We start from the raw sequence: 26589 nt of genomic DNA on the forward strand, positions 1-26589 counted from the left end.
CACTAAATTCAGAAAAACATAACAATAAACTTTAAGGAATGGTTTCATTGTTTCCACCGTTTACATTGCAGTGGTGGTTGCCCGATTTTTTTTTTGTTTTTTATGGGACAAGTCATTGCTAGCATTACTGGAAGCACAGTGTGTGGTGTTTCGTCCAGTGCCTATGTGGAGCATGTTAATGTACTGGTTGCAGTGTGAATCCACTTCAAAAATTCAGTCAATCGAATTAATTTTTCCAGTTCCAGGTCACTTCTACATGCCCCCTGATAGGGTGTTTGGGAGGATTAAAAAATACTTAAAACGAATATACGCTATTATTGAACCTGAAGAATATTAATTATATTTTCAAAAGGTATGGCACAGTACAGACAATCGGGGAGGACTTCGAAGTTCGTGTCTGGAAAACTGATGCTGCTTCTGTTCTAAAGAAACTCCAAAACTGGCATTTCCGTTTCAGTACAGCAAAGAGGTTCATTATCAGCAGAGGAGTGTCATTAGAGTTTCAGTTAAGCAATGCTGGGCCTCCCTGATGATGCAGTGGTAGTGTCGTTGCCTTGTAATCAAGAGGTCCCAGGTTCGATACCTGGTGGAGGCACAAAATGGTTCGGATCCCACTTTAAACTGTAGGTTCAGTCCCTTTTAGCCTTACTGTGCATAAAGTGGACTTAAAACACGAAATCAATCAATCAGTTAAGCAATGCAAGAAAGACGATGTGGAGAAACTCCTGGGGCAATGGGTGGCAAGAAAGTGTAACTTTCTTTCTACAAAAATATTATTTTCTGCAGTGAGGGAGGATGTTACAATGATTCTACTGACGATGAGAATTCTTGTGCCGATGAGTGCATGGAAGATACAGATGTTTTAATTTGACACTGCAGTTGTTGAGGATGTTTATCTTTGTATCCCAATTACACTATATTTTGTTGGTTTACTTAATAACACATCATTAGCTCTAACGTAATATCATTTTCACAAAATATCTCATTGTGAAGGAATGCTAGTGTATACGTTAGTATCAAAATAAAGCAGTACTGTTTGAGAATTACAGATTACAGATTCAGATATTCTCTTGTCCAAAGCATTGTGTTCCAAATATGCTCTTGTCCCTTGAACATTTCCAAATGTCCTCTTGTCCACATTTATTTTCATTATTTTGAGAATACTATTTGTATATTTCATGTCATACCTTACTAGATAAATTTGGAATGGTTTATAAATACGTATATTCACAAATGAATATCATACTGTGTAAAATAGTGTCCAAATCAGTTTTTCGTTATTTCTAAAAATTTATTTTCAGTGGACAAGATGCTATTTAGTAATGGCCTGTCTACTTTGTTTAAGCTGGCCCCAGTGGCAGAGTGGTTAACACTTCGTGCTACAATGCCAGGGATCCCGGGTTCGAATCCTGGCCTGGGATATTTGTGTGTCCATTCATCAATTTCATCATACCATCACTTATCCCCATCTTCGCAAATTAGCCAAGAGTGGCACAAAAAGCAAAGTAAAATAAAGTAAATCAAGTCAAATTTATTTGTTTAATTTTAAATCCATTGTCTTTCCAGATTGCTAAATCCACTAGCAGCTTGCAGGTTAATTGAAGTGGCTGGGTAATATTGTACTCCTTTGTAATGCTTTTTTAAATATGCATTTTTGACAGGTAAATTAAAAACAGCCAAACATGTCCTCTGAATTTTTTAGTTCACCTAGATCCTTCTCCAGGGATAAGGAAAAAAAGAATGAAATGTGTAAAGGTTAAAACATGGTTAAGATAGTTTAAAATACGATAATCAATATAAAAGCTTGATCTTTGATCATGGCACTGGAACAATCAACAGATTCTTGCAACTATCTTGGAAAGATGATGGCATTTAACTGGTGCACATATGGCTGCTGCATCCCAAATGTACTACATACACCAGCCACTTTTAACAAAAACTGGTCCTAACTTTTGAAATGTCTCTCATATTTTTATTGCCAAAATTGCCACTGCATGTGTTAATACATTTAACATTTACGACATAACAGTATGTAATTTCTAACAATCATCCTAGACTGGCAGCAGGTTCTTTCAACATTAATTAACAAAATTATGGGTTGCTAATAAATAAATAAATAATAAAACAATGTATGTGAATTTTATATGCTCTATATTTTTTGTTTAAAGGTATAAGGTTAATTATAAATTACAAAAACTTGTCAATTTTTTATCAGTGAAAGAAAATTGATTGCTTGATGTGCTATATTTTACTATGCTTTCACAGTATAAAAAGTATAAAAAACTTACGTGAGTGAGTATAATAGTCGTAAAACTCCTTGCAGACGATGTTTCACGAAGCTACGCTTCGCTTCCTCAGGTCTTTCTTTTCAGTATATAAAAGACTTCGTCATATATGTAAAAATAAATCCAGGATTAGGTGAAAGAGGGTATTGGGATATGGAATTTAAGGATGCTTTTCTGCTACTTTTGTTTATTTCATGAAGATAAGGACGAGTCATGACATGATGAAGGGACATTCACAAATAACATCCATGCCCAGGCTGGGATTGAAACCCAGGACTTCTGGCATCATCAGGATGCAACGATACTTCACACTGAATATATATTGTACGGGAAGGATGAGCAGACTAACACAATTTTAGAATTAAATTGCAAGTCCTCAGCGCTCAACTGGGTTTCATAATGTTATTATACTTACATTGCAAGAATTAAGCAACACAACTCAACTTTCAAATTATTATTTCACTTTATAACATTTGATATAAACTCATTTTTCAATTTTTAACACGACATTTTTAATTCAATCTTCTTACATATATATAACAAAAACGAATCGAAATCAACAACTTAAAACAAATATCGACATTGATACAGCGTTCTTAATCTCAATAGTTCCCTGTTAATTTTATAAACTTGTACGCAATAGAAATAAAGTAAATATTATTTATTTGTGAATGTAGAAGACAGTCACATAGTCCCCCCACTGTGTATAGAAAACTACTCGAGGATCAAACATTTTATGATCACCCTGTATATTATCCAAAATGTGCAGATCACAAGGAGTTTTCTCAAGACATAAAAATTATGAGGCATATATAATTCACACATACTAGAAACAATACTTAGTAGTAGCCTTGCGGAACCCAATCTCCTTGTTGGCTAAACTACTTAATATAAATAATATACAAAATGCTGAGTCATTACAAAACTCTTCAGTACATTGATTACTGAAACATTTCACGTTCAATAAACAACTTGCCTCAAATAATCATTATTTGATCCCTATATATAACTTCATTAATATTATTTACCTGAACAAACCTGATCTCTGCATAACATTTAGATATACATACGACAAGCTTACTAATAAATACTATTACTCCTGAAAGTTACACATTTCATAACTATCATGACTGACTTCACACATCATTCTACAGATCACAGTGAAATTAATTCACCTTTCATTTCTACAATAACATTATTAACTTCAATTAATTATATTTCAAACGCTGTCAATAACTATCATTTCTTTCCCTCATAACAGTTAAAACATTTCAAACTTTAGACATTCTGTAATGTATCACCTTTCGGGTACAAGGGCAAAATTTTCTTAACACTTAACTGGAAAGATTCATAATTTGCATAATGCCATATACAAAACATTACATAGTAACTTATAAATTTAATTGAGATTATTCACAGCAGTTTTTAATTATGCTTCCATTCCTGACAACATACTTTGATTTAATTGTGTCTCCCTTAGATCAAATGACACTGCATTTTCATTCAACCCATTACTTAAAGTGACATTACTGTTAGGGGAAACGAATGGTCGTTCACAGGGCTGACGACAATTAGAACATAAATTTACATTACTGCTTAAACCTTGACTATTGTTCGGGGAATAAGGAAAACAACCCACATTAGGATCTGAATTGGACCTCATTTGTAAATAACCTTGCCTTGTATTAGAACGTCTATCATTCTGTGGTGTCGCACTGTCTCGTCGAAATTGGGTATTGTTATAACTTCTGTTATTTGCATTTAAATTTCTTCTAAAGAACTGTTGATTGTCATAATTATTTTGATTCCTTCTTCTGAATGTCAAGTCCTGACGACGATTACCATTGTCACTCACATATTGCCTTCTATTATACAAGCTACCACCGAATGTAGAACCAGAATTAGAATCTATTGTTGCGAGAAAACTGTCCATTATTCCTTTCATTAAGATTTTGCTCACTGTTCATTGATTGCGTGTTAATTGTCTGAACTTTGTACTTTTGTTTATCTCTGAAATCTGACGCATTTGAATCCTTAGTAAACTTGGATGTCCTCAATTCAAAATCACTAGACAAATCACACTTCATATCAGATCTGGTCTTTATCAAATCCAGTCTCTTCAGTAAATTAATAACGTCGTCAACCTTCGTTAGACCAGCACCTAATATCGTCTGTGCCGTAATCGATGTAAACTGATTAATCAAAATGTATATGACTTCTGCATCTTTAGGACGCTCTACCAAATTGTAATATGTTGAATAAGTACGAGTGGCAAACGCCTCCATGCTCATACTGCTATTTTGATCATACTTTCTGTTCCTCAATTCGGACAACTGAGCCTGCGTCAATGAGTATGAAGTGTACTGGTTCAGAAACTCATGTACAAAATGTTATGTCCAAAAGGAATCCACGTGCGTATTGTACCATCCCTCGGCTGGTCCTTGAAAACAATTCCGAATACATTCCAATCTCTGAACGTTTGGAATCTGAAGCAAATCCAAATGTGAAGTTAAGGTTTTAATAAACTTCCTTGGGCTAGATTTCTCTGGATTTCCAGAAAATTTAGGCAACATATTCAAGTCATTCAACCGTAGATACTTTCGTGGTTGTTCCTTAGAAGTAGATTGTTTATTTGTATCAGAATCAATGATAGTAGTGTGCCTATGGTGCTTCGTGTTATAATTAGGTTTAAATCGTTTGCCAGAAGTTGCTTGTGAATTATATCTAGTTTTGTTTACTTCAGACATATCAGAGTCTATATTGCTAGATTGTGAAGCATTATTTGCTGGATCAACATAACTAACATGTGAAGTTTTATGAGGCTTCTTTAATCGAGAATTAACTGGTGAAGTAGGACCTGACAAATTAGATTTAGGATTTCCTGTAGATTTGCGCTTTCCTGACATATGCAATGGAAAAGATTCATCTTCTGAAGCACTGGAAGATGACAAGGATAAAGATACAGGATGCTCTGGATTACGTGAAATTTCAGTAATGTTGCCATTGTTCCCAGCAGCTCTATGGATTGTTGAAGCATTAGTCATCAGCAGTTTGGCTGTTACATCACTTAATCGTGCTTCACAGATCTCAACACGTTGAATTAAACCTTCATTATTATTTTCCCTAATCTGGTTGATAACATTCCACTGCTCGTTTACCTGCAAACCCAATCCAGCAACACTATCTTCTAACTTACGAATGCTGTTGGTATTCACTTCACCAGATATATTCAACTGCTGGAAATTTTCATCCAACACTTTAACGTGTCCCTTTATTTGATCATTTGCTGTTTTGCAAGCTTCAGCAACCTGCCCAATCTCCATCTGGAGTGAGTTGCCCAACTCCTTAACAGTGTTGTTCATATTTTCCATACACTTCACCGTTCTGTCTTCAAGTTCTGCAAACTGCTCTTTCTGAGATATCTCATGCTCTGACAACTGCTCTTTCTGAGATGACAACTGCTCTCTCTGAGATTTCTCAAGCTCTGACAACTGCTCTTTCTGAGATTTTTCAAGCTCAGACAACTTTTGCCTTACGCTGTCATTCGATTCCTTCAATTCCCGAAACATGACCAATAATTGAGCATTAAAATCTGAAGTACCCGTAGGTAATGGCACGATAGGAACATTCTCTGTTGTCATTGCACTAATTTGTATTCACGACAACAGAACGAAAATGTGAAGTACACAAAGGAAGGGACACTAATAAGTCTAAAATTTATAATCCTTCAGTGTAACCAAATTCTCCACACTGGCCACCAATTTCTTGTAACGATACTTCACACTGAATATATATTGTACGCGAAGGATGAGCAGACTAACACAATTTTAGAATTAAATTGAAGTCCTCAGCGCTCAACTGGGTTTCATAATGTTATTATACTTACATTGCAAGAATTAAGCAACACAACTCAACTTTCAAAATATTATTTCACTTTATAACATTTGATATAAACTCATTTTTCAATTTTTAACACAATACATTTTTAATTCAATCTTCTTACATATATATAACAAAAACGAATCGAAATCAACAACTTAAAACAAATATCGACATTGATACAGCGTTCTTAATCTCAATAGTTCCCTCTTAGTTTTATAAACTTGTATGCAATAGAAATAAAGTAAATATTATTTATTTGTGAATGTAGAAGACAGTCACAAGGAAAGGAAAATAACAGTTTGCTTGCAATTCATGCATGAAACATGTCTTATCCAGGACTAGGTTACTCTTTAAAGTAACTGAATTATTTATCTTGTAGTCTACGGTTATTACAAGCATAAAAACACAGTTTTTCGTTGTGACATTTCAGGAGAACACACACTCCCTTCATCAGACATTTATTTTTAGTTTGACTAAGATACAGTTATAACAATGGTTAAGAATTTTTTAAACAAAAAAGAGAATAGCAATAAGATGGCACGAACACCATTTAGACATAAATCTAAACCCAAGAATAGATTTGTCAGCTCACATCATCGAAGAGAAGCATTTGATTAAAAAGAGAAGGGTTATAAAAAGAGTGACGGGAAACATAGATATGAATATCTGGGAAGCTTTGTTCATTGCAAAACACTGAAATAAATAAATAATGAAAATGGTAACATAGGTCCACTATGGAGTTTTCTTTTTCACAAGTGGAGTAAGCCATCTATAAAATTTAATGTAACAAAAAACATCAACATCTGTGAAAGGAATGATGATTTTGAATTGCCTGATGATATTTAGGATTCATAATTTTTTTTTAAATTAAAGGTAATGTGATCAAAATTTTTATCTGAAATAAAAATAAAACCGACTGCTTGTTTTTCAGAGTTAAGTTGCTATATTGGTGTACAACAATGTAACATTCACAACATCCATTGTATAAGGGATTCTCTTTTTTGTTTGAAATATTCTTAATCATTGTTATAACCGTATCTTTAGTAAAACTAAAAATAAATGTCTGATGAAGGGAGTGCGTGTTCTGCTGAAACGTCACTTCGAAAAACTGTGTTTTTATGCTTGTAATAACCGTAGACTAAAAGAGAAATAATTCTACAATGCAAGCAATATGTACATACAAAAAAAACTGTAACCGAGTTTCTTTCTCAAGTTAATAACTGTCACTCACCTACATTAAAAATAACTTTCCAAATTCTCTCTCTCTCTCTCTCTCTCTCTCTCTCTCTCTCTCTCTCTCTCTCTCTCTCTCTCTCTCTCTCTCTCTCACACACGCACGCACACGCACACGCGCACACGCACACGCACACACACACACACACACATATATATGTAATTTGCCACAAATACCAATAAAACAAATAAGTGTAAGGTACTTATACGAGGGGAAGTCATTAAATAACAGTAATTTTAACTTCATGGAGATTTATGCAAAACGAAAATTTGTATTTTGGGACTCCAAATGGTTCCTTAGCAACATGCCATAAAGGAGTTGTGACAATTGAGCAGTATGCGCCTCCGCAGTAGCTCCTACAACATGACTGCTCCACTGTTGACTTGCACTGTAGAAGAGCAACAATAAAAACTGATCTTTCCACCCATTCATACACTCTCCCCTGACTTAAACAATTGTCTCCATACTGAACCTTCATTCTGCTGTAGATTTAAGAAGTTTTCACTCCCTCTGACAACAAAAATACAAATATCACTTTGTTGCTCATCTACGGGGCAAGTCAACAGTGGAGCAATCATGTTGTACAAGCTACTGCGCAGGCGCATACTGCTCGATCGTCATGACACTTTTATGGTGTGTTGCTAAGGAACAATTTGGAGGTCCGAAATACACATTTTCATTGTGCATAAATTTCCATGAGATTTAGAATAAAATTCATGTTATTTAATGACTTATCCTTGTATTATTTATCATAAATATTGTATACTCAAGGCATAAATATGCTTTAATTCAAGTATATTTCTTTTCAGGCCTTCAAGTCAGGTTAGCCACTTCCCTCCACCAATCGAAATTGTCTCAAATCACAACTACATGCATGGAAATGATCAGTTGGAAACATTAACGGCTGACAAGTCGATAAACTTAATTGATGTGTGTGAAGACTTTGCAGAAGTCGTCGTGAAGGAGGAGAGAATGTCTGATGATGAATGTGATGCATGGTTGGAACCTGGACTGTCTGACGGTGAGCAGAAAGAAATAACTAAGGCCCAGGGTCACGAAGAGAAGAATGACCAAACAACCACCAATTATGTCGAGGATGAAGTATTCTGCCTAATTTTAACCACTTGCTTACGAAACTTGCCAAGTGAGAAAAAAGCATTAGCAAAAATGAAAATACAAGAAATCTTGTACGATATTTGCTCATCGGATGAGTTGAGAGAGAGTGAAATGGATAAGTGTGCACAAGATTACTTGCCCAGTGCTGCGGATAAAGAGCCTGAACAAAGCACAAGTTCACTACCAGATGCCAGCACAGAGAGTAAAACGGACCAAACTAAAACTATTTCCATCTCAAACACGACTATAACTTCTAAAGGAACACGTGCAAACAATAAAAATACCAAGGATAAGGACATCAATGTGCGCTTGAGCAAATCGCCAGACGAGGATGAACTCTTTAGTGCAGGAGTATTATACTACATGAAGAAATTGCCTGTGGATAAAGCAAATGTTGCCAGGACTAGAATAAAAGATTTTCTATCGAACATTAAAACGAGGCTATCATCTGACCAAGACAGTTGTTCTACAGAAAGTAGAACTAGCAATCCTGGCATCGGTCAACAAGTGTGCATTCCTTCTTCTGCATAGTTTATTTATTTGGCCTTATGTGTACAGCACAATGAGTGTATTTAGAAACTGTGAATGTTATGAACATATAACACATGTTGGAGTATTCTGTTCTGAATTAACAAAAGTACCTAAATAGTCATTGTAATCATGTATGATCTCTTTATATTGAAGCAGATTGACTGAACATAATAAATACTATTTTCTAACTTGTATTACATGCTAGGGTTTCTTTTGTGAAGAAAAAATTATAGAAATAGTGCTTATAATCATGCACATGAATACTACATGAAAATTCAGACTGAAACATTGGCAAAACCTCTCCCTTCTTGCAGAGAATTTTTCAAAGGCCACTCTGGTGCAAGAATTAATTTATTTTAATTCAATCTTGTATTAATTAATAAATTAGAAGCTTTCAGGCTCGGCTAGACCTTTGGCCGACGTGGGAATTTTTTTTTCCTTCGGATATTTTAATATCTTAGCGGTTTTTTCAAAAGATAAAAAAATGGCTTGCATCGGCCAAAGGTCCAGCCGAGCCTTAAGGCCACATTTCAAAATGTGTAGCTTTATCTTAGTTGGATTCATGGCTTTCTTAGCCTGTATTTGGAAGGGGGGATAGAGAAAGGGGCTGGCGCCTGAGTTACTTTTAGTTTTTTTTTCTGTCCCTGTTTTCCTATAAACTTCATGCTTATTAGTTACACATACTATGCTGGCTGGTGTGTCTACGTATGTGGTTTATTTTAAAGGCATCAGGGTATTAAGTGCATACCCCTGAATATATGCAGGTGGAGGTTGGGCATTTTCTCCGCCTTTTTTTTTTAAAGCAAATTATATTTTAAAATTTATAGCAAATTATTTCTTTAACAGATTATGCTATTAGCACCATACATAATAATAACCTGTGGTGCAACAACCTGCAAGGGCCACCTACTGACTGCCAGACTCACTCCCAAATGCCTCAAGCAGAGGTGAGCGATGGGCGATCATCGGACCAGTTATGGGGTGATGTGTGGTCACCACAATGAATTCCCAGTTGTAGGTTTCTGTGATCAGGTTATGCTACTCATTCTTAGCTCCCCAATTTCCCACAATGGTGGTTAGGTCAGGCCGAATTCTCAGGAGAAAAGTTGCTACACTTCTCCCAGAAGACTTGAACCAGTGTGCATCCAGTAGCCCTAGAGCCTCCCTGATGGCATAGTTGTAACGCAGTCGTCTTGTAATCAAGTGGTCCTGGGTTTGATACCCCAGTGAAGGCACATAGTGGTTCGGATTCACTTTAAACTGTAGGTCCAGTCCCGATTAGTCTTTCTGTGCATAAATTGAACTTTAAAACAAAAACTGAAACCCTAGCAAAAGCCCATTAACCTGACACCTTAGACCGCATGGCTACGGTGTGGGACTAGCACCATACATAAAGCCAACATAATGAATGAGATTATGCATGTAACTTTTCAATCTGTCTTACAAGCACACTCACAAATTCCACGTTTGCAGTGCGAGAAAAAATAATATGCACCTTAGTTGATATCTTGCTTCTTTTAAACCTTGTAGTTTGATTAACAGTCATCATGTTTGACCTTTCGTTACATATTAATAATGACAAAAACAATTAAAAATTGCATCATAATGTACTGCAAAACTTGGACATTCATCAGGGTTTGGATAGAAATATACAATAATGCTTTGTTGTCAGTTTCTATTGGTTTATATGGTGCTCTCCAGGTCCAGTGAAGCAAACTCAATGCTTACAAAATTATAAGAGACATTTTGGAGTACTTCAGGAAAATTATGATCTTCAACCTTGTCCACATATCACACAGTACAATACTGAACAGGAATTGCACAAAATAAAGAAATGCCAGGGCACTGTTCTCCTGTGGGTATTGCTACGTTCTATCTGGAATGTCATTTCTAAAATAGAACAATTAGTTTGTAATCTTTTTACCTTATTCATTTTCTAAGTAAACATGTAATGAGAGAAATAATTATCGAGGCAAGACAGGTTGTTCTATAACCCTGTTATTGATAATAGCACATAAGGTGGGGATCAGGGAGATCGAGTCCATCCCGTGCATGTCCAAAAGCTTCGTAAAAACACTCGCACACCATAGATGTTTTGATATCTGATGAGAAGAAACTGGCAAACACGTTGTGATCAAAATGGCAGCCTTAAACTGTGACCAAGATTTAAGGGACAGATGCTCCCCATCTTTTTTGCCTCTGCACTATGTCCTCTTATAATGCTAGGCCTTGTCTACTAAGAGAGAGGAAACTTTCCTTGCCCCCCCCCCCTTCATTTTGGCACCAAAAGCCCACCACTGGCCTTAAACATACACTTGTGAGGTTCTATCTATACCTCTTAAAAATAGGTTGTTCAGCCTACACACACAAGAACACGTGAAAATTCGAAGAGTAAAATGCAAAATTACAATCTGCATCAAATGTATTGGGTACTAAAATCACGTGCATCTAGCCTTCAGGCTAAGGTAACAGAGGTACATTATTTCACCATAACAGATCTCCACAATATGAAAACAACAGAAAAAGTTCATAAACCATACATAATTTTTCATTTTCTGGCGGATTTATAGTGTCGTAGAAAATGCAGCTTTCTTGCTTATATTTATAAGTATACAGCATGTGGAGAAATTTTTGTTGCATATAGGAATTCTTTAGGAAATGCCAACAAGACTAAGATCTTTAAAATAATAGATGATAACCTCACCTTCACCAACCTTTCCGATAACTATGATCATATTGTCAATGTACTCTAGTTATCAATCAGATATCTGGACTGCAAGTTTTACTTTGATATTCTTTCTAATACAGGCCCGTAGCCAGAATTGATCTCCGGGGGGGGGGGGGGGGCTCACGGGTTATCAAGAGGGGCTTTGTATATCAAGTCCATTTTTCAAAAGTTTAACAGTGTTAAATGAAGGTAAATTATGTGTGTGGGGGGAGGGGGGTCATTAAGTTACATAAAGTTTAGAAATATCACACAAATACTACATTTTTCTGTATATTTTAAAATATCACTTGAGGTGTTAATTGGCTGCTACTGAAATCATCCCTTACTACACACTCCATACTACATTTGATGTGATCAGCCTGGCTACGGGCCTGTTCTAATATTTAGTATTATAAAAGTGAAAATTTATTACAGAAATTCTAAGGAACAATAATTTTGCACAAGACTGAGAATCATAAGAATGGAAGAACAAGTTTCTAAACTGAATCTTTTTTGGGAGTGGAATTACCAGAACCGAATCCAAAAGTGGAAGTGAACTGCTTGTTCAGTTTCCAACTTTTTCTCTTGCAGACTCCAAAATGCACGTAAATTCCAGACGATCTGCAAAATTCCCCGACATTTCCGTGTTTTCCAGATGCGTAGCAACCCTAATTCGGCACGTGGTGTTACCACTTCCTAATTTATTCTTCGCTTTTTTATGTCATTCAAGAAGTTCATTTTACACACTTATCGTGGAAGTGTAGGGTTACCAGATCGCTATAAGGGAAATGTAGGACATAATGTCCTAAAATGTAGGACATTGGGTCAAAATGTAGGACACAAAACATTCACAATAAATAATACATATTTCTATAAAACACGTTCGTGAGTAATTTAAAATTGACACTTTTCAGTTAAAGAAAAGATTTCTTAACTAGTTCTTAATGCAAAACTTCCAAACTTGTAATCATACTAACAATGCACCTCTTACTAGATGTTAATTGGTAAGATGAGCCAATTTGTCTCAAAATTTCAGGTTGAGTCAAAATATATTTATGAGAGATTGGACAGTCAAACTCTTTGAAATTATGTGGACCAGTACCAAACTTTTTACAGACTTTATGACAATAAATATTTCTCTCGTGAGTACGTTGTGCTGATGGTAATGAAAGTATAGTATCTCAACATTTGAATTATGTCCTGTAATGGCTAACAAATATTCAGCAATATGGGGCCTCAAAACTTTGTTCATTAATTGCTTCCATTGTTCTTCTAGCATAAACTTTTATTCTCTTTTTTGGGAAAAGATTGAATCAAAATAACTTCCACTATTGAGTGGGGGGGGGGGGCAGTCCATGGACTTGTAACTTGCATCATTTCTTTTTGTTTAACTGAAACACATATTGTCCTAATTAATATTATGTGATGCTCAAAATGTAGGACATTTATGATATTTTTCAAATTCCTCCCGGATGCCGGACATAAGGCTAAAATGTACGACATGTCCGGGAAAAACCGGACGTCTGGTAACCCTATGGAAGTGGCTAGTGTGCATTCTTCTGTGTAGCTTATTCACTGCTTGGCTTTCTTCCCAATATGAGGGACAAGAGCAGAGCAACAGCGCCACGTGGTTTATGCTGGAAAGGTCAATGTTTAGCGAGCGCAGGAACACTAACAGCTTATTCCAAACGCACTACGTATAGTGTATGCCTGATGTAAATACACCAACGATCTGTTCCTAGTCCCCAGACAATTGCCGAAACAGAATCACCATGCCATGGTCGCTTCAAGTACCATCCGAGCTTTCTTCCTTGAATTCACCATAGTCAACAAAGCCTTTAATTTCTCCATCATTACTTACCTGTAATGTTTCTGTTAATTTTCTTTCATCTATCAGTAAACCACCAATGCCTTTTGAAGTCATCGATACACCTGGCCTTTTCGTTGATGCCAGTGAACATTTTTGGATTGAACCCAAATGCAGTTTCATACATTTGAAGGTATTTTTGTACCGGAATCTTCTGCTGGTTACAATCATAATTTTGTGCCTACGAATGTGTGTGTACAGCTTAGCTTCCTCCTCATAATTATACATTCTAATACCGGTACCAAACTCTTACCAAAAATAATGCCAGTGCCACATCCTTGTCTAGCTCCATTGAAACAGTGCATAACACATAATTGTTGTTTTTATCTTATCAAATTTGGAAAGTTTAATTTTCTGGTCCATATCTTTTAACATTTGAATTTCACTTTTGCTCGGAGCTGATTGGCTGAGCGATAGTTCATTTTTATTCTCTTTATGCATATTTTATTACCCTTAAGTTTGTTTATTTTTTGTGATCTCATGCATTAGCTTTCTTGTATATTTATATGCTATACGCTTAGAGATATTAGGTGATTTAACTACACTTCCACAGTTTTTACTAAAAATCCTATAATCTATAATCCTAGCATTTGATTGATGGACAGAAGAAAATTCATTTACAGTTCCAATAGCTTCACACACAGTAAATAGGTCTGCTTGCTGCAATATATCTTGAGCTTGACACATTTTACACTTTCAATCCTGTTATTTCTTGCATATACATTGCATGAGACTATTTTATCAATTCCACCTTTAAACCTTAAAACTTCTCAACATGCAAAGTGTCTGATCCTACACTGAGTTGACATTTACTGCATGTAATATCAAAAATTTTAAAATATATGTCTTCCCAAAATTGTGTGGGTAAAGTGAGGTTTTCTTTTAAGTGAGGGAATTCATAAACTGTGAAACTGTCCTTTTTCTTTTTTTTGCACTTGATCCACCTATTTCCCTGCCTTTTCTCTTTCTAGGAACCGTTTTTATTAAATATTTTGACAGGCACTCCACGTTTGTCAACAATAGCCAATACCGTTAACCCTCTAGAGAAAGTAAAATATCTAGCATGATTATCAAAATGTTGTTGTTTATGAACGATTTCAGTTGATTTTTAGCTCTCGGAAATTTGTTATTGTGAAGTAAAGTACGTCTGTTTCCTTAGTGTTATTTTACTGTGAAGCAGAACAGCCCGAAGGCTTCGTGCAAGTGAATATGGCACCCAAAACGACTTTTCACAACAGCAGATATAATTTTGCTACTTAGGTTAGGATTGTTAGGTTGTACTGATAATTACACTCACATCCAAATTTAAGGTAAATGGAAAATGCAAGAGAACAACAAAATGATGTACAGAACAGGATTTTGGGTTATAGAGGAGACAGAAAACAACAAAGAAGAGAGAGGATGCACCAAATGAACAGAAAAGAAAGAGCATGTAAGGAAAAAACCTGTATTACTGGACTGGGTACAAAACTCATACAAAGGAATACAACAGTTTAAGTCCATCCTGGGCATGCTGGTGACCAGGCACTGCCCCTTAATAAGGAATATGGCCACCAGAAACCGCAATACATGCTGCACAACGGTTTCCCATGCTGTTTATGAGGGTGTCAAGAAGTTCCCCTTCTTCCAAGAGACCACATCAGAGCTCGTCGAGGGTTTGTGGAGAGATACACCATGCTGCAACCTGCCTCCCCAATGCATCCCACACATGTTCGATCAGATTTAGGTTGGGTGAACGTGTGGGCCATGGAATCTGTCAAATATCCTCACCTTCCAGGAACTCGTCCACAAGTTGAGCACGATATCGTCCATGAACAAGAATTCTGGGCCAACAGCCCCTTGGAAACGTCACACTATTGGTTCCAGAATGTCATCTCTGTACCTCTGGGCAGTGAGTGTGCCGCAGTTTAGCACATACATGGGTGTACGTTCACCACTCATGATCCCTCCCCAGACCATGATGCCACCACCACGGTATTGGACAACCTCGTGGAAGTGAGATCGATGAAAACACGTCCCAGGCTCTCGCCATACACACATTCGCCGCGAGTCACTTTGATTTATCTGTGAAGAGCTCAGATGCCCACTGTTGTTGGGTCCATTGTCCATGTTCACAACACCACATGTATCGCTCGCGTCGGTGATAGGGGGTAAGGGGGATGCATACCACTGGTCGTCTTGCAAAGAGTCCTGCCACATTGAGTCATCGGTACACAATTTGACGCGACATTGAGGCTCCAGCCGCAGCATACAGGTCCTGGGAGAGCTGAGTTGCAGTCCTGTTCCTATAGCGATGGGCCGTAATTGTCAACTAACGGTCATCGGCTGGTGTTGTCCGTCCTGGCCACCCTTGCCCTGGTCGTCTTGTTATGGTTCCTGTCCTCTGGAACTGGTTCCACATTCTGGAGACCACTTGGCGTGACACATTCAACCACCGTGACACGTTGGCCTGTGACTACCCTGCTTCCATTTGACCGATTGACCACCATCGCATTGCATCGTCCAGATGTTGGTGATGAGTCATCATGCTTGTTCACCCACCTACAGCTGTCTACTGTTTGACCAGCGATCCGAGAGCTCCAGTTGGCAAAATGCCAAGAAAAAGGGGAAGTTGGCGATAGGAAGCCAGGAGCGAGAACGCCGCTCGGGGTTGCACGTTGAACAGTGTTACCAATCTGCGAGGATGCTTATCCACCAGAACATAAGTAACGAAAACCGAGGGACATGCACAACCATGCCGTTTGTCAATTTTAGGTTCACTGTTGGTATTGAAGAGTTGAATCTCGATTAGTGTTATTGTGCTGTGCTATTTTTTTATATATAATATAAAGACCTTGAGAGTAAAACGTCGCAGTGAATGAATGGATGTCTAAACACTGCAGGCAAAAGTGACAACATCGCTTTACGGAAAAACAGGTGGTGGCCATGGACGTCTGCAGGATTTTTTCCAGGGAGGGGCAAGGAAGGTTTTTTTTTCCAGGGGGAAGCAAACAAGGCACATTTTCTCCAAAAATAGTGCTGTTTCCTAAAAACACATTGCTTAAATTTGAATTTATGGTGATCATGCAATAATTAACACATATTATTGTGGCTAAAATGAAATTATATGTGCGAAATACATAATTTTTGGATGACTTTCATTTTTCAGGGGGGGCGTCCCCCCTTGCCCCCCCCCATTCCGGACGCCCATAGTGATGGCTCGAAACCAGTCGGCTTCCTCTGCGGTTGGGTCAAAGATGCCGAACTGGCGCTACGTTCAAGACTTCAGCTTTTGCAAAGACGCCTCTCCACGGCCAGAGCACTTCCAATACCTTGTGTCAATATTCTCCGGTTGGCAACATTGCTCTCTTCCCCCACGTGACACTTGCGCTGCTCGCGTTTCAGGGAAGCGGTTCCGCAAACTCCCCCAATTTACGACTGGACTCTTCTACTTCGGGCATGCGCAGAAAACTCGAGAGCTCTCCGATCGCTTTGGTACTGACAATGTTTCTGCCGTCTGCACATTGCTCACCTGCGGCGCAGCTGTTCCCTTTCCACAATTGTACACTGATGTCGCACTATCCTTCCGTAGTGTGTTTCGGTAGAAGTGTTGCGACGTGTTGCATATTTCCCGAAAGTGTTGTTCATTTCCATGCACATATTTGCAACTTTTCCCACTTTTTCCCTTTGTCACCTTAATTTTGGACGTCAGTGTATTTTCAGCATGTTATTTCGCTATTTTAGTGTAGGCCTACATATAAACAGTTTTAGTAACAAAAAGCTGCAAAAAGTACTCCGAAATTGCAGGTGTTAACTTATGTGGGCCATTCTTTAGGATCAAATATCTCCCGTTATTTGTGCTTTCCTAAAGCTGGAACCACTTTTACATTACGTAAAACGCTAACAGTTCGTTATATCAGAGACATATATATCTTCAATTTTACAGAAGAAACTACTTACGGAAATGAGTTTCTCCAAGCTTTTCGTCGAGGTATTTTCTTTCATCGAGTAGCCCCCAAAACCATTCTGGATCGTATAACCCAGGGGGGGCCACTCCGCGACTTGCACGTTATTGGCTAGAGCTTGTGACGTCACCAAGCGGACACGAGCGGTTGAAAGCTATGCGTAGAATGTAGCAGATGGCCCATGAAACGCTGTGTTTTCATGCATCTTTTGATATTATACACCAAAGCTGTTAATTTGATTTGACAGCAAGAGATCAAATACGCGATAGAAGAATACATTTATTCCAAAACAATGCATAGTTTATTTTTTGCGTGATATCTTGTCCCTGCAGGCTGTAGTCCACTGCCGGCTTTTCTTTCCAGCTAACCTATTGCATTTATTTTAAATGTCTCATTCTAAGGAAAGTTCTTGTCCGGGCATATTCTGATATGTCTTTTTACTGAATGTCCTGGAATTTCCCTTTAATATTTTTACGCTACTTTTAACATTCTCCAGTTGATCGCCACGATGAGGATAAATTTGTTTTTGTTATTTATCGTCTTCTTCCACTTTTGGCTAATCGCGACGAACAGGATGAGTGATGATTAGTTTAAATTGATGAAGGGACACTCGTAGCAGGCACGTATCCAAGGGGGAGCTTAGGGGGCTCGAACCCCCCAAAAAGTTTTCTGTTTACAATAGATAAAATGAGGTATTTGGTTTCTTGTGGTCGGAAATAAAATAATGTGACGATAATTTAAGGAGAGGAATAATTATCGAGTCAAGCACGTATCCAAGGTGGTAATCAGGGGTCACCAGCACCCCATTCAGGAAATTACGCTACATAAAATTACGTTCATGGCTTCTTAAATAATGTGATGATAATTTGAGATAAATAATTTTCGAGCCAAGACACAGAATGTTCTAGAACCCTGTTATTGTTAATAGTGCGCACCCAAGGTGGGATCAGGGGGCTGGAGCCCCCCTTAATTTTTTCAGTTTACACTACATAATTTTTTTTTTTTTTTTTTTGGATTTGATTTATTTTATTTTACTTCGCGTTTTGTTCCTCTTAGCTAATTTACGAAGATGGGAATGAGTGATGAAATGATGAAAATGATAAATGGACATTCACACACAACCATGGCCGAGTGGGATTCGAACCCGGGACCCTTGGCGTCGCAGCGCGATGTGCTAACCACTCAGCCACAGGGTCCGGCAAAATTAGGTTCTTGTTTTCTAAAATAGTGTGCCGATAATATATAAGGAGAGATATACTTACCAAGGCAACACGGAGAATGTTCTATAACCCTGTTGTTGATAATATTGCATTAAAACTTTTCTTGCGCTTTCGGTGTTGTCGCAACACTATGCAAAGACTTGTCAGCATTTGGAAGCTGTAAACGTAGCGCCACACGTAGGACGATTCATTATATTTTTTTAATCTCTGGAAAGCGCGAGAGGGAACGTTCTTGAATAAGAGAAGGAGTCGAACTACTGGCAACATTAACGAATCGTTTTATCTGTGGAACGTTCTAGAATATAATGAGGTTAAAATACGCGGCTTCAATTTCCAAGTTGATCTGTACAACAGAATCGGTTAATGAGTATTCAAAGGTAAGTATGACAGTTCATACTGTCGATTAGTGTACAGTCAGTGTCCATTGGTGGCTTTATAAGATCTAGTGATTCGAAGATGAAAAGGACTAAATACCGTAAAGTAACGAAGTCTACTACTAGTTCCAGTTCGGGTCCAAACCAGAAGACATTAACGACAGCGGAATTTCCGGAGCCTCAGTGTAGTGCTAGTTCGGGTCGAGTGCTGAAGAGATCGAAGGTCTCTCTCTAAAGTGAATATTTAATCAGTAACGGGTATTGGAGCGGTTAATTAAAAAAAGAAATAAGCTGCACAGATCAACTGAAAATCAAAGTTTTGAGTGATGAGTTAGTTGTGCCCGGACCAAATTTTCCCAGAATTTTAGAAGAGGAGGGTTATGCATACTATTTTTGGTGGTCAGTCCTCATTTTGCCATCTTTTCCTCTCTTTGAAGTTCTTTATTTTAAGGAATACTTGGTCAAATTTGGTTATGACCTCACCAACCTTCCCTTGGGCACGTCACTGGAGATAAATGAGTAAGCATTTAATCATATTGGGAGAAGAAACACTAGATGTGTTGGGATCGGAAGGGTTTTCATTGTGAATTAATTGTTTCGAACTGTATTCGAGAAGACTTACTCTGTTTTGTGCCAATATACGACAAGACTGCGGAAGTTGTGACAGACAATTGTGAACACTTGCGAGTGCTTAGGCCTCAATATGAATAATTTGGTGGGTTTCAGCTTTTATAAGAACTGTAAACATGGGAGGACAAGACACAGTAGTGGTGTTCAGGCTCGAATCAGAGAGAAATATTCGAGAAATTTCTGCGTCCAGTTCTCAGCCCACAGTTTGAGTCTCGCGTTGTCGAGTGGATTGTCCATCCCGTGCGTGTGTAACAGCTTCGTAAAAAACACTCGAAGACGCCATAGATGTTTTGATGTCTGATGATAAGAAATGGGCAAACACACATACTGAGATGGTTCCGGCACACAATGTTAATGCATGGAAACAGAGGAGTTGAGTGGTAAAAAATGTTCCGATTTCACGTTCTGAATAATTTGGCAGCCTTGAACAGTGGCGACGATTTTGGGGATAGTTGCTCCCCATTTTTTTGCCTTCACACTATGACCTCTTTATGCTAACCCTTGCATACCAAGGGAAGAGAAAGTAAACTTTTCTTGCACCCCCCCCCCCACTCCCGTTTTGAACCCAATTGCCACCATTGGCCTTAAACATACAATTGTGAGGTTCTATATATACCCCTTAAAAATATGGTGTTTAGCCCACCACGAAAGGAATTCCTGGATACGTGCCTGACTCGCAGAGAAAACCTATGCCCATGCTGGGACTTGAACCGGGAACTTCGGAGGCGAAATCGAAAGTCGACCACTTAACGCCCTCGGCTACCGAGCCGGCGAATGAATTAGATAATGGCTATTGTATAAATGGTGTATTTTCGGGAAACATTCAAATAGCAATATTTCTTCCAGGTAATATATCCTAGGAACTTCAATCTTGCGGGCTTACTAGGTTCTGGCATGTGGGCCAACAATCTGTGTAGTACTCTGTACTGTTTGTGATCCACATGGATTTGTGATCATCCATTTCATCTACTCACCATTCATTTTCATCTTTGCGATTAGCCAAGGGGTAAATTATACTTGAAATAAAACAAAAGCAATACAAATACAAAACAAAAATAATGGAACGATTATGCTGTTACGTTTTCCTGTATTTTAGGCACGTCGCATTTATCAGCCAACAGTCAGAGATTGCTTTTCGGTCGAATGATACTTCTAATAATCGGAGGTAAATGCAAGCTGAGAATTATAATTTGGTCTGTTATCCACCTAAGTTGAGGACCTAAATTTCTCGATTTTATTTGTAACAATATTTACTACTGCGAGGAATTAAAAAAAAAACCTTACGGCTAATTTCGTCACTGGCTTCCTATTCTGTAATAGTTACATTTGTTGTAAGAACATAATGCGTTAATTTACTTTGTATAAATATTACATTATCCATCGCTTTTCCTAATTAAATCTCATACCATATCCAACACACACATAAAATGTGTTTTACTAATAATAGAGTGCGCAATTAGAAAATAAGTCTTGTCAAGCAACACAAATATGGCCTCCACGATGGTCTAGTGGTAGCGCCGTCGCCTTGTAGTCAAGGGGTCCCGGGTTTGATACCCGGTGTAGGCACATAGTGGTTAGGATCGCACTTTAGACTGTAGGCCCAGTCCAAATTAGCCTTAGTGTGCACAAAGTGGACTTAAAACACCAAATCAATCAATTACGATATCAAGTAGGTACAGTCCCTATTAGCCTATTTATGTTAAACTTTATATTCTTTGGCAACCTGGAAAGGTCATTATCGAAATATTGCTATTTGATGTTGCTCGAAGTTTTTTTTTTTTGGTTCGTTGCAGTTTCAAGATACCATCCCTTTTCTGTTACTTATAGCTTTTGGGGGAGGGGGGCAAGTACCTCTGTGTACCCTACCATAATATGTGCCAATGCGACACAATATGTTAAAAATTTGCCCCCTCTAGGATTGACTTCGCTCCCCCCCCCCTACAAAGAATTCCTGGCTACGGGCCTGATTGAATAGCTTCTTTGGTCATTATTTACATGACAGCTCCTCTCATTGATTGACGAGAAGATTGAAAGGATGTGCAGGGGAGAAACGCCTGTCCTGTAAGTCGTACATTATATTTTCAGCACAATTTCTCAACAAACGCACATAAAGTAAAGTAACAGTGCAATTGTTAATTAGTGTTCGCTACCTACGAGATGTTCAAAGTATTATTTTCGCGGACGATGTTTCAACTTCAAAGCTAATAAATCTTATCTTGCACTCAATATTCAATGAAGCAATACTTAGAAACTGAGTTTCGATTGTGTAAAGGTTTTTGAAAGTTGCATACGTGATGATACGGAAGGCGAGTGTGGAAGTAAGGCCAGAGGCGCAACCACGAATTTTTATCTGGAGGGAGAAAGTACCAGGATAAACGTACCAATAATAATAATAGTAATAATAATGACATTAATAATGGCATTATTATTACTAGCGGTAGTAGTAGTAGTAGTATCAAATACGTTATTATCCTCATAAATTACGCAAAAGGGAGGTAGATGTCTGTGCTAAAGCATTTATTTGGAACAAACGATTTGAAATATTTTTTCAACACCAGGAATTTTACATTAGCTAATAATTGAAAACAAGCACACAAACTGTATTTTTGAATGGCAGAAAATGAATGATAAATGCATGCCGAAGATATTTGTTTGTACATATAACATGTATAACTTTCATATGTTTTACACATATGCAACATGGAGCGACATAAAATAAGAAAATACATATGCAAGATTCTAACACTAAATTATGTACGTATTCAAAGTTTTTTCATTACATATATTATATACAAAACATATTATTTACATACATCACATTACAAAAAACAATTATATTACGAGCGAAGCGAGAAAGAAAATTTTTTGATCCAATTTTTGCAATTTAAAACAATATTGATTTAATAAGGGACAAATAATATCACATGGCGCTAAGGCATTCTCTCTTTCACATTTTTTTTAAAATTAGATTATTTGGCGCCCATGGCCGACTCCCGACGCCCCCTAGCTACGTCTCTGAACTTGACGAGACTCAGAAAAGCTGGCACTGCAAGCGAAGCGAGCAAGAAAATTTTACGAAATGTATTTTTATTTGTATAAAATTTGAAATAGAAGGGGGCAATTTCTCCTCTGTGCCCCCTGCAGGTGCCTTTGGCCATCAATGTTCCCCCCCCCCTAGAATTGACTTCCGTCGAAGGTTGGGGGACAATGCCCCTGCCCTCCCCTGTGGTTACACCACTGAGTAAGTCCGAAATTTGGAGGAACAAATTGAATCAATCCTGCTACAGCAACTTGTTTTTTGGGAAGCGATGATGACTTTATTCCAGGCGATTTTCTTCTATTATTATTGCACGTGGCAAGAGCACAAACAGGATGATTTGTTCTCATTCTACCGGCATTCAAGAAAAAGTGTGTATAAGTAAATAATAGACCCATTTATCTCAAGCTTCCGTATACGATAACGAAGTAAGTTCCATTCTGTCCGCTTAATGACGTCATAGCGCGCACAGCATCATGGGAATAAATCTCGGAACCTCGGGAATGGCATACCTTATAAAGGTACCTTGCGTATAACCATCCACTAATAGTCCCAAAAACCATCACAGTAAGTTTAGGTTGGGCAATATAGTGAAAAAACTGTGTTTGCAAACACTTACTGGGATTACATCATCATATGCTCGCAATATCCGGTTCAAGTACATGGATGGAAATGCAAGCAACAGCTTTCGTGCTTCAGAAGGACATTATTATAGAAAAATACATGAATTCTCAGCCAAATACGTTGAAAAATGCGAGAAAACACTTCTATGACCTTCTGAAATTACACAGAAACTCAATTTTGTAAGTACTTTCTCCTGTAAATTTAAAGAAATCCGATTCCCGGCTTTGACCGTTTTACCAAATATTTTTTTCGGTTTCGAAAACCTCACAAACCATGCACGGATAGCCCCACGAACCGTTCATAAATAGCCCCACAAACCATGCACAGCAAGGTTAGGTTAGGTAAGGCAAACAGTTAAAATTGATATTTAACATTAGAAAAATATTTTTTTCCAGGTTCGACATTCCAATTGCTTCACAATTCCATGCAATTTCACGACGCATCCTGTGCACGTCATCTTGTCGCAAGTTCATAATGAACTGTTACACAGTTACAAATCCGCGTGGTTGGAAACACTGACCGGTTATTACGTCATGAAACGCACGCAAAAATTTGGTTCACGTAGTAGACGGACATCAAGGGAAACAGCTTTCGTGCATCGGAGTGAAATTAATGTCGAAAATTACATGATTTACCGGCAAAAAAAATTAAGAGAGGGGAAAAAACTTCCAAGACCTTCGTAAAGTATAAAGAAACTCATTTCGGTAAGTACTTTCTTCTGTAAAATTGAAGAAATAAGTTTTGTGGATACGAAAATTTTACCAGATTCCAATCTCTTATTTTATACAGGGTGCTCGGAAATTCCCCTTACAAACTTCTAGGGCAAGTAGAGGGGACTGAGTAGACAATATTTGGAATAGGAACCTATGTCCGGAAACGTACCGTTTCCATGCTACAACCATGTCAATGTGTCGGATGTGCCTGTGTTGGTATGCAACCGGGTAGGCAGTACATGACGTCAGAAGATCACCTGATGACCTAAAGTGTAATCATTTATTACAACCGTGTCAAATGAGGTGTTACGTAAGGTACAGAAGTGAATGACGTGTGACTCAGTCCATAATACAAACAAATTGATTTGGTAACAATGACAAGGGAACAAAAAAGAAACGTACTACTGTATTCAATGATGAACACCTGTGTCGACAGTGGAACGCAACAATTTGTAGACGTCACGTGCCATCAGGTGATCTTCTGACGTCATGTACTGCCTACCCGATTGCATACCAACACAGGCACATCCGACACATTGCCATGGTTGCAGCATGGAAACAGTACGTTTAAGGACATAGGTTCCTATTCCAAATATTGTCTACTCAGTCCCCTCTACTAACCCTAGGAGTTTGTAAGGGGAATTTCCGAGCACCCTGTATGTTTCTTTGGGAACACCAAATATACAAATCTTTCTTTTCTTTACGTGAAGGATATCCACTTGAACAACCAGGTACAAAACATTGACGATTGTGTTTTCGAGACGTGGCATTTTCTCTTACGCTGGAAATGAATATCATATGTCATGCCTGCGTATTTTTGGGTGGTATGTTAGACAGTATGGATCTGGACCAAATGTTTATGACAATGAGAATAATGATGAATCTTGCGTATCTTTCATTCCATTATAATTAGAAATGTACGAATTTAATTTCACGACACTAGGACATTTCTAGCGGAAATTATCATGTACTCCAACGAGCAGGATTAATGAACCATCTAATTGTCCCAAAGCAGCCGTACAAGAAGAATATTAGAATATGCTCCTCTGAGGGGTATTCAAGCTCACTAGCTAGCATTAGGTACCGTGAATGGAATACATTCTAGTTAATATTAAAACAAAAAACAAAGGATATCAAAATTTTGAGATATATTCGATTGTTAATTGTTATAGTCGGCAATACTGCACAAATCGTAACAAAAAAAAACAGCGACCCTTTGTCCGGATTTTCTAATTGTCCCACAACGTGGTGAAAAGATGTGAATGGAAACCTTCATACTTACATATATTTTCAATAAGAGAACTAACTTGATTATCAAATATAACATTTATTGGGTATAAATTAGCTCATAAAATGAACTACAAAATACACAACCATGTATTACTGCTCAACAGGCACGTATCCAGGAATTCCTTTCGGGGGGGGCTCAAAACCATTTTTTTTAAAGGGGTATAGTAAGAACCTCACAATTGTGTGTTTAAGACCAGAGGTGGCAATTGGGTTCCAAAACGGGGGGGGGGGGGGGTGCGGAGGGCGCTGTAAGGAAAGTTTACTTTCTTTTGGTAGCCAAGGCTTAACATTAAGAGGTCATAATGTTCAGGTAAAAAAATTTAAAATGGGGAGCAACTATCCCTTAAATCGTTGCCACCGTAAGGCTATCATTTTAATCAGAACGTGAAATCGGAACATTTTTTACCACTCGACTCCTCTGTGCCGGAACCATCTCAGTATGTGGGTTTGTCCATTTCTTCTCATCAGGCATAAAATCATCTATGGCGTCTTTGAGTGTTTTTACGAAGCTGTTACACATGCACGGGATGGACAATCCACTCGACAACGCGAGATTGAAATTGTGGGCTGCGAACTGGACGCAGACAGCTCTCGAATATTTCTCTCTGATTCGAGCCTGAACACCACTAACGTGTCTTGTCCTCCCATTTTTTCAGCTCTTATAAAAGCCGAAACCCAACACATTGTTCAGATTCAGGCCTTAGCACTCACAAGTGTTCAAAAATGCCTGTCACAGCTTCCGCTGTCTTGTCATATATCGTCACGAAACAAAGGAAGTCTTCTCGAATGCAGGTGGATCACGGAACAATTAATGCACAGTGAAAACCCTTCCGTTCCCAACACATCTAATGTTTCGTCTCCCAGTATGATGGAATGCTTACTCATTTATCTCTAGTGACGTGCCCAAGGGAGGTTTGGTGAGGTAATAACCCCATTTGACCCAGTATTCTTAAAAAAAAAAAAAAAAAAAGAAGAAGAGGAACGTCAAAGACAGGGAAAAAATGGCAAAATCAGGACTGGCCACCAACAATAGTATGCGTAACCCCTCTCCCTTCCAAAATCCTGGGCACGCCTCTCTTGATCTCGGACACATTTTTTAAAATCAACTCACCAGAAGTTTTTATCATCGTATTGG

General features: G+C 38.0%; 1 protein-coding gene across 6 annotated transcripts in view; it reads left to right on the forward strand.

The window, feature by feature from the left end:
* LOC145980424 (uncharacterized) overlaps positions 1–9235 on the forward strand; it is a 53304-nt gene extending 44069 nt beyond the window's left edge. For 3 of the 6 annotated variants that reach the window (XM_083113513.1, XM_083113515.1, XM_083113516.1), the window contains 2 exons: positions 1567–1611; positions 8211–9235. In XM_083113513.1, coding sequence (XP_082969639.1) covers positions 1567–1611; positions 8211–9048 — 883 coding nt within the window. In that variant the 3' untranslated portion in view covers positions 9049–9235. The remainder of the gene's footprint in view (positions 1–1566; positions 1612–8210) is intronic. The other 3 variants (XM_083113514.1, XM_083113517.1, XM_083113518.1) reach the window with 1 other exon arrangement.
* The last annotated feature ends 17354 nt before the right edge of the window (positions 9236–26589 follow it).

This window comes from Lepisma saccharinum, chromosome 27 (genome assembly GCF_977018435.1).
Source record: "Lepisma saccharinum chromosome 27, izLepSacc3.1, whole genome shotgun sequence".
Taxonomy (NCBI): domain Eukaryota; kingdom Metazoa; phylum Arthropoda; class Insecta; order Zygentoma; family Lepismatidae; genus Lepisma; species Lepisma saccharinum.